Source organism: Salvelinus namaycush, chromosome 11 (genome assembly GCF_016432855.1).
Source record: "Salvelinus namaycush isolate Seneca chromosome 11, SaNama_1.0, whole genome shotgun sequence".
Classification (NCBI taxonomy): domain Eukaryota; kingdom Metazoa; phylum Chordata; class Actinopteri; order Salmoniformes; family Salmonidae; genus Salvelinus; species Salvelinus namaycush.
Window position 1 is genome coordinate 6668844 of NC_052317.1, and position 9660 is coordinate 6678503.

General features: G+C 44.2%; 1 protein-coding gene across 1 annotated transcript; it reads left to right on the forward strand.

The window, feature by feature from the left end:
* Positions 1 to 826: 826 nt before the first annotated feature.
* LOC120056244 (sterile alpha motif domain-containing protein 7-like) lies at positions 827 to 4150 on the forward strand. The gene is made up of 6 exons (XM_039004494.1): positions 827 to 929; positions 1223 to 1547; positions 1868 to 2526; positions 2662 to 2786; positions 3584 to 3694; positions 3902 to 4150. The coding sequence occupies exons 1-6, from the start codon at positions 827 to 829 to the stop codon at positions 4148 to 4150; spliced, it is 1572 nt and encodes a 523-aa protein (XP_038860422.1).
* The last annotated feature ends 5510 nt before the right edge of the window (positions 4151 to 9660 follow it).

Sequence of the window (9660 nt, forward strand, 5' to 3'; positions counted from 1 at the left end):
CTTTGCTCATAGGCTAACACAGTGTGAGACCAACAACCCAGGTTTGATATCTATCTGTTCAGTCACATTAGCGCTAGTCTCGCGTAACCATACCTCCAAATCGCGTTGTTGTCACTCCTCCTTTGGAGGTCTGGAGAATATTGTATTAGCCGAAACATCTGCTGGATTCCACTACCTAAGTGCTATGGTATAAGTTTAGTGTATCAAGTGTGGCCGACAGTCTGCGATTTATTGAAATTGAAAGTCAGCACAAACATGGCATACATTAACATATTTTCATGGGGTTTTAATCAGCGATTTCCTGTCCATCCTCTCGCACTCTTGCTTCTACGGCACTAATGGGCACATTTTGAGCACTGCCCAAGCAAGGCATTTGACTTCACCGGGCTGGGGAAGCCAGGTTCTCGAAGAGGCTACGTTCGTGCATACAGTATTAACTGTGTAGCATCATCATTGTCATAGAGGGCCTTTGAATTTATAAGTCATGGGTGACTCCTAGTGGTGAAAGAGGAAAATTACAAGCCATTTAAAGAGGGTTGCCCTCTACAAGCAAACAATAATCTGCTCACCACCACTCAACTGTTTTTGTTCCCGGGCAAATGTGATCTTTCCTGTCCCAGGGATACGTAAGCTAGGGTGCTTCAGACCGATTTAAAACTAGTACTTGAAAACAGACTAAATTGCTGTCAGCTAACCAATCCGAGATCCAGTCAGCAACATCACAGAGACCGGTGCCGGTCCACGGGCCACAGATTGAGAAACACTGGTCTTATATACTAATCTATACACTAATCTCCTCATCTCGGTTCCACAGAAAGGTCGGGCCATGACCCCAAGGGAGCAGCTGAGGAAGATGTCAGCGATGGGGGAGCAGGGGGCTCTGGACGAGAAACACTGGTACCGCCTGGTCAACGGCATGTCTGCCGGAGGTAAGGCTGACCCACCTGGTTTGAATCTGTATGCTTCAAGACTTTGTTAGTCTGCTGAGTTAAAGCCCTAGGTATTAGCTTGTAAGTCCTTAGCCTTGCTTAGAAAATTCACTCTACATTTTTATGCTTTACAATCTTGGAGTCAGGAACTTTTCCTTAACCTAGGTAATTACTGGGGCCCAGAGCTTTTCCTGGTCAAGTCACATAGTCAGTAGAAACTTAGTAGTCAGTACGGCCCTAGTGCTGTAGACTTGTAACACATCTAACATTGTGTTTACTGTGTTGCGTTTCAGAGCTATGTCAGAGGCAAGAGATGATGATGAGGAACCAGATAGCCATGGCTCCTCAGATCCTGGCCCAAGGACAGCAGAGGCTACAGGGGGTGCCCACCCAGTTTGAGCCTCGCTTCATGGAAAGAGAGCTGGTTCCACCCTCGGAGATGGGATCTTCCGAGGCCAGGCAGATGCACATGGGGGGTCACCTGGGTCCGCCCATGCCCCCACACCCTGGAATTTCTGGCAGGGGCTTCCCTGGAGTTGGTTACAGTTTCATGCCCTCAGAGCCCATGGAGACAGTTGCCCGGCGACACGAGCTCATCCACAAGCAGAATGTCGCCAGGTATTGTCTGACATTGACCTGCAGCTGCTTGTCACAGGGCTTGTCAAAGTACACATCATGGACAATAGGGCTTTAGATATCCCAGCCTTCCTTTTATGGCCCCCTTCAACCTGATACCAAGAGTCTGTTCTATGCACTATGTTACAGAACAGTTGGCAGATATGATTTGAATATATACAGAGCCCATATTTAGAGCCCATGTGACCTAGAAACGTTTATTGTCATGTCCTATTGGTGTATTGTTATATCTAGCTGGTTTATTTTGTTATGTCTTGATGGCGTGCATTGTGTCTGATTGGTGTGTATTGGTTGTTTTTCAGGATGGAGATGAATGCCATCCTCCACCAGAAGGAGATGGAGAACGCCCATCAGAGGGGTCTGATGGGTATGGATGCGCCCATGATGTACCAGTCCAACGCCATGGCTCTCCGGGGGCGCCAGCGCCTCCCAGATGGCCACGACTTCTTCGTCCACCGTACCACCCTGGAGGAAATGCAGGCCAACAACCTCCTGATGTCCTCCAGCCCCTATCCACCAATCAGCACGCTGCAGAGGGAGAGGGGCCGCAGGGCTGGTCGCAGGGCAACTAATCACAAGAGCGCAGAGAGCCATGCGTCTGGCCACAAGGGCCAATCGGAGGGCAAGAGAGTGGAGCAGAGTCCCGGGGGTGCCTCTGGAGATGAGAAAGAGGCAGAGGGGAAAATGGATATGGGAGGGGAGGCAGTCGGCAAACAACATCAAGCCAAAATGGACACAGAGCTCTCGTCGAATGGCAGAAAGAGCTACAAGGAGGCGGCACAGGGCCTACGCAAAGCCTGCATAAACAGTCAAGATGGTTGCCCTGACGTCACCAACTGCAACAGTGGCGCCAGCGACAAAGACAGGCCCAGTCAATGCTCTGCGTTCCAGTATCCCTCCGCCAGTGGACCTATCCCAGGCATGCCTTACATGTTCCCTCCTGGTGAGTGTCTACTTTCTACAGTCTTGTTTTGATCAAACTATTCAGGGGTTATGCTGCTGTCTTTGATTTGATTTGTATAATGTATTTGAACAAGGACAGATGTGACAGATGTGAGCCGTATGTGTGCTAACACATTTTGTCTTTTGCTTTGATCAGGGCCACCCAATCTCTTTCTTAACGGACAAGATATGTCCTCTGTTGAAGACCTCAGGAAGTGGACAGTGGATGACGTGTACATCTTCATCAAAAACATGCCCAGCTGCTCTGAATATGCTCAGGTTGGTGTCATTTCCTAATAATGATCAAGTGATTTGGTGCTTACAAATATACACTGAGTGTACAAAACATTATGATCTTTCCATGACATAGACTGACTAGTTGAATCCAGGTGAAAGCTTTGATCCCTTATTGATGCAATCTGTTAAATCCACTTAAATCAGTGTAGATGAAGTGAAGGGGACAAGTTAAAGAAGGATTTTTTTGCCTTGAAGAGACAATTGAGACATGGACTGTGTATGTGTGCCATTCAGAGGGTGAATGGGCAAGACAAAATATTTAAGTGCCTTTGAACGGGTATGGTAGTAGGTGCCTGCAATGCTGCTGGGTTTTTCACGATCTACAGTTTCCCGTGTGTACGAAGAATGGTCCACCACCCAAAGGACATCCAGCCAACTTCACACAACTGGGGTAAGCATTGGAGTCAGCATGGGCCAGCATCCCTGTGGAACGCTTTCAACACCTTGTAGTCCATACACCGACAAATAGAGGCTGTTCTGAGGGCAACTCAATATTAAGGGGTTCCTAATGTTTTGTACACTCCATGTAAATCAGCAACAGAATTCAAATCGGCCAGGACTGCCACTATTGACTCTTTCCAATTTGCACCCTACCTTGAGGCATTCGAACATTGGAAGAGAGCAAATGGAGGCCATCTTGGCAGGTTTTAATTCTGTTGATCATTTATGTCAGCAGGAAGTTGCATTGCTGTCACACTGCTGCATCTGTCTTTAAGGAAATTGTTCTATGGATAGACATTACTATACTACTCCTCATCATACCTGATTATTCCCTGCAGACGTTCAAGGACCACATGATAGATGGAGAGACATTGCCATTCCTGACAGAAGACCATCTACTGGACACGATGGGACTGAAGCTGGGCCCGGCACTCAAGATACGATCACGGGTATACAAACCATCAAAAACAGTTAGCCTCACAAATTCGGACAGCAGACCAAAATCTTCTGGATTTTCATTCTATTTCATTTCCAATGGATTATATTTACCATAACCTAGCACACAACCATTTTTCTGGAAATGATTAATAATGAAATCAGCACATTGCTTATTATAATATCTCATGGTATCGCTCTTTTTCTGTCCAACTCACCAGGTATCGAGCCGGCTAGGCAGCATGTTCTACATGATGAGCCTCCCACTCTCCGCTGCCGCCGCCCTACAGGCCACCCCTGAGAATGCAGGAGGAGACAGATCGTCAGAGATCAGCTCCCCTGTATACTGTAACGGTGTGGAGATGATGGGCAGCCCCTGCACCAGAGACCCAGAAGGCCGGAAACCCACAGACCCCCTCCCAGAGACTGACAACCCCTCTCCCCCCTCGGCCAGCAGTGAAACTGCCTGAGGCATCAGTGAGGGAGGTACGAGTCCTCGGGTCAGTGACCCCTAGCTCCTACCACATACTGTACATATAGACACAAACCCCCTCAGGACTTAATGTAGATCTTTAAGCATTGGACGGGTATAAGTAATGGATGCATCTTGCCCTCTGATCGGCTAGGTGAAATGTTAATTGCATCTGTCCAATCCTTGCAAACATCCAGAAGTGCATAGGTAGTAGGAAGTAGGGGTCCATTTGGAATTCAGCAAGTGTTTCAGCCCTAAGAGCTGTTTTTAAGCTGCTTACCCTTTCTATCAGGCTATTGTGTTCAAATCAAATTGTATTTGTTACATGCGCCGAATACAACACATATTACAGTGAAATGCTTACTTACAAGCCCTTAACAAACCATTCGGTTTTAAGAAAATACCTATAAAAAATAAGAATAAGAATAACAAATAATTAAAGAGCAGCAGTAAATAACAATATACAGGGGGTACCGGTACAGAGTCAATGTCAATGTGCAGGGGCACCGGTGTCGAGGTAATTGAGATAATATGTACATGTAGGTAGAGTTATTAAAGTGACTATGCATAGATAATAACAGAGAGTAGCAGCAGCATTCCAATGCAAATAGTCTGGGTAGCCATTTGATTATCTGTTCAGGAGTCTTATGGCTTGGAGGTAGAAGCTATTTAGGAGCCTCTTGGACCTAGACTTGGCGCTCCGGTACCGCTTGCCGTGCAGTAGCATAGAGAACAGTCTTTGACTAGGGTAGCTGGAGTCTTTGACAATTTTTCGGGCCTTCCTCTGACACTGCCTGGTATAGAGGTCCTGGATGGCAGGAAGCTTGGCCCCAGTGATGTACTGGGCTGTACGCACTACCCTCTGTAGTGCCTTGTGGTCGGAGGCCGAGCAGTTGCCATACCAGGCAGTGATGCAACAAGCCAGGATGCTCTCGATGATGCAGCTGTAAAACCTTTTGAGGATCTGAGGACCCATGCCAAATATTCTCAGTCTCCTGAGGGGGAATAGGTTTTATTGTGCCCTCTTCACGACTGTCTTGGTGTGCTTGGACCATGTTAGTTTGTTGTTGATGTGGACACCATGGAACTTGAAGCTCTCAACCTGCTCCACTACAGCCCCGTCGATGAGAATGGGGGCGTGCTCGGTTCAGTTTTCTAGTGTGTGTCATACAGTGTTTAAACTGCTAAGAATATGATGGAATTGTTTTGTATGTACAGTATTTAGTTCTAGTTCAAATGTTTGGTACTTTTTTGTGCCATGTTTCAGATTCAGGAGACCATGGTTGTATTCCCCTGCTCAGAAGTTGCATGCATCAACCAATGGTTGCGTGCCACGTCGTCGACTGTGCCGTCGGGCACCAGATTGCTATAACATATGATGTGGTTAGCTGACGTCTGAGCAGGGGAATATGACCCATGGGTGAGTTCCAGACTGTCTAGGCGCCTGAGCAGGTAGCCCTCCCTTGCATGCTGCCTGCCTCACCTAGAGATTCTTGTTTTTCTACAGTAAAAAGACTACAATAGCCACAAGGCTGTTGACAACCAAAGCAACCATTACTACAGTTGTTTAACATAGCAGTCAACTTATTTCCTATTGTCTCAAAATTATAATTTTTTTTGTTTCATGTGTTAAAGTTTACAAAGCACACAAGGAGCACAGTGCAGTTAAAAACGTGATTTTCCAGTTTTTTTAATGATATTTCCACACTATAACCAGGTTTCCATCCAACCATTTAATGTGAGTAAAGTACATGTCGGACAGAAATTTTTATGAAGGAAACTTTCCAAATGTCGACAAAACAAAATACGCTAGACATGGTGGGATCTTTTTGTGTCTGTAAAATGAATTATGTGAGAAATTTTGGTGGAAACGCTTTTATGCACAAATATTGATAGAATAACCTTCATATCAAAGTAAAATTGGATTCACACGATGACATGTGTTGTCCTCCCACTACAACTCGTCAGGAAAGCATGCAGTTTATTAGGATACAGATTAAATAAGTTATGAACTTCATAGGCTGGTGAAAGTGCAAGATGATGAGCTTGATGCTCCTTTCCCATAAATATTGAGGGTATTATTCTGGTGAAATGATCATCGATGCTTGGCTGCGTTTGACAAATAAAATAATCTCACTCTTTTGTCCATAATAATCTCATCATGTAGGCTATACTAGCACTGTATCTGTGAGCTGTCGGCTAGAGAGCACGTGCCAATACCAGAGTGGACACACTTGCTATATACTGTAATGGAAAAGTGTTTTGTGAGAAAACCATCAGTAAAGTAAAAAATGCAATGGAAACACATTTGACTTGTAACTTGTATTTTCTATATTCGGTACATGGGAATTGAACCGCAAAATGTATTTTTATGTGCACTACATCATCATCGCCTTTTATCCCTTTTATCTGGTGGGAAAATGCACATATTGTTTTCATGTGGATTTTAGAGTATTTGCATGAAAATCTGTCACCAATTGGATGGAAACCTAGCTAGTGAGGTCGAATTAACGCTCTGAAATTGTGAAAATTATGAAAAAAATGCCTGGATTTTCAGCCTGTTCAGATGGGATGGAACTTTTGGCCCACCTCATGATGTCACAATGTGATCTGATTATAATAGACTAATGACTGTTCCTCTGGTTAAGGGGGTGGGCTCTAGATCATCCTTTCAGCCAATCAGGGCTGTGTATGTAAATATCTTTACATTTGTTTCCTAAAGCCCACAAGATCAGACTGAGCATTTCAAGGGCCAAAGGAGGCTCAGCGAAATAAATGATAAAAAATATATTTTAGATGTTATTTTCCTTAAATAAACACACAGTGATTTATTAGACATACAGTGAACAAAGACTGCATGGGGGCTTTAAAAACATGTATTAAATCATGTGAAATGATGTTATTAAAATAAGTTGACTCAGCCACAAAAGTATACCTGGATGCACATGTATCAACTTTGAAAGTTGAAACTTTCAACTCTGTTCATCATATATGCATAGTCACTTTAACCATATCTACATGTACATACTACCTCAATCAGCCCGACTAACCGGTGCCTGTATATAGCCTCGCTACTGTTATAGCCTCGCTACTGTATATAGCCTCGCTACTGTTATTTTTCACTGTCTTTTTACTGTTGTTTTTATTTATTTACTTACATATTGTTCACCTAATACCCTTTTTGCACTATTGTTTAGAGCCTGTAAGTAAGCATTTCACTGTAAGGTCTACTACACCTGTTGTATTCGGCGCACCTGACAAATTAACTTTGATTTGATTCGATTTTTTCTTTGTTTGGGCTAATGGCTAGGCTAGTGTGGCTTCTACCTGACCACTTGGAAAGTGGTAACAGCCTGCAATTCACACCTCCCATGTAGATTGTGAAAATTAGAATACATTTCAGTGCTCGGCCCCTTTTTCCCATCAAACATTCCTTTGTTCATTGAGCAGCGTTGCAGTGCAGACCAACTAGTAGTGATGGGGAAACTAAGCTTCCTGAAGCATTGAGCTTTCCAGCCAATTGTGTCGAAAATAGGTTCATTACGAGGCTTTGATCAACACGGTGTAGACTAGTGGCACCTGCTGGTTAAAATCATTTAGAGCAGCCAAATTATTATAGATGACGTCCCACACGCTGTAGCGAGTGCACAGAGTAGCCTTTTTATCTTCTACTGAAACCAATACAAAACCAATCAGGTGGTTGTTAGAAGAAACAAAGCTTCGGACGTCATTGATCACGTTCTTCTGTTAAAGTGATACAAGCACACTGCTTCGGCACACTGCTTTGAAGTAAACTTCTTAGCGATTTCACCGCATGCCCGGAGCTCTGGTATTAAACATAACATCACTACCAACTACAGCGCTGTGCAAGTCGCTGCCATTTTGCCGATGCAGGCAGTGACTCTACTTCCGACGATGGCGTTCACACAGCAGCCAAATTCTGATATTTTTTCCACTAATTGGTCTTTTGACCAATCACATCAGATCTTTTCACATTAGATTTTTTTCCGAACTAATCTGATTTGTCAAAAGACCAACTGTAAGGATCAACGCAAGAGATGAGAAGCAGGTACAGGGAGTGAAGTTTTAATAGCTGACGGACACGAAACGGAACAGGAACACAACAACAATTAATGCGGACACAGGGAACACCACCGAGGAACAAACAGATATACAGGGGGTAATCAACAATGTGAAGGAGTCCAGGTGAGTCCAATGAGCGCTGCTGAGCGTAATAATGGTGACAGGTGCGTGTAAAGAAGGGTAGTCTGGCGCCCTCGAGCGCCAGGGAGGGGGAGGGGGGGCGGGGGGGGGGGGGGGGGGGCGGGAGCAGGCGTGACACCAACTAGTGAAAAGTTGTATCCGAATTGGGCTGCCTGTCTAAATGCAGCCAATGAAATGTAGAACCTGTTTGGGAAAGACTAAACAGTATTATTTAAATGCTAATGCATTCATTTTATTTTAGTAAAATAATTATTTCCAATGAATATTGCCCCTTTTTATGATTGAATATGAACGATTGATTTTAATTGCACAACAAAGCCTATCAAATCACAACTTTTGCACAAAAAAATCAGGAACATTCCTGGTCACTACGGGGACAGTTGTTACTCAATTTTGATGTAGCAATGGACACTGAACATCAATGATATAAATCATTTATAGATAGCTACACATTATCTAAAAGTATTCAGTAAGCCTCCAGTTTATCTAGATTAGAATGAACACTCTTTATCCATTTGAGATAAAGCGGTAAGGCTATTTTAAAACACATAACAGTAGCCATATATTGGATTAAACATGATTTACTACAAGGGGGTTCATTCGATTACATTTTTTGAAGAAGGGTATGTTGTTGAAAAAACTTAATCTTGGATATTTGGGAATGTAGTGCTTTGATCCATTTTGCTCGGTCACGGAGGATCATGGCGGAAGTGGATGTCGAGAGTGAGACGAGAAGCGAGTGGAGTGGAGTTAGAGAAGAGGAATGGAGAACGGTAGTATCAAAGAAGGGAAAGAAAAAGAAGAAAACTGAAGCGGATGATAAGTGTATGTCGGCCAAGGACCATCTGAAGTGTCATGCTTCGAACTCTTGAGTAGGGCACCTGTTAAAGGAGTCATCTCTGGGGTGTTGGTGGAAATAAAGGAGGAAATCCTTGCAATGAGAATCCCAGGTGTGGTTAGGGCCCATTGCCTGACCCGCATAGTGAATGGAGGAATGGAAGAAAGTTTGTCGGTGCTATTGTTTTTGATAATGAATACCTCCCTACGCATGTAAGAGAACCAGACATGCTGTATGTAAAGAAAGTGGGTTTTGTGCCGTTCATTTGCAAATGTGAAACTACACGGATCAAGTAGCAAGGAAGTCAAAGAAATTGGCCATCATTGTGGCTGCGGCAGGAAAGTATCTGGAGCTTCAGGAATTCACAGCGGAAGAGTTGCAAGGGTTATATGCAACGGAAGACGTGCACTCCCCCCAGGCTCCTGAGCCTGTGTAGGGATCAGACA

Excerpts from the sequence above, each read along its gene's own strand:
- LOC120056244 (XM_039004494.1), top strand. The coding sequence starts at position 827 with ATGACCCCAAGGGAGCAGCTGAGGAAGATGTCAGCGATGGGGGAGCAG. Across the intron at positions 930-1,222 it reads CAACGGCATGTCTGCCGGAG|AGCTATGTCAGAGGCAAGAG; the intron begins GTAAGGCTGACC and ends GTTGCGTTTCAG. Across the intron at positions 1,548-1,867 it reads CACAAGCAGAATGTCGCCAG|GATGGAGATGAATGCCATCC; the intron begins GTATTGTCTGAC and ends GTTGTTTTTCAG.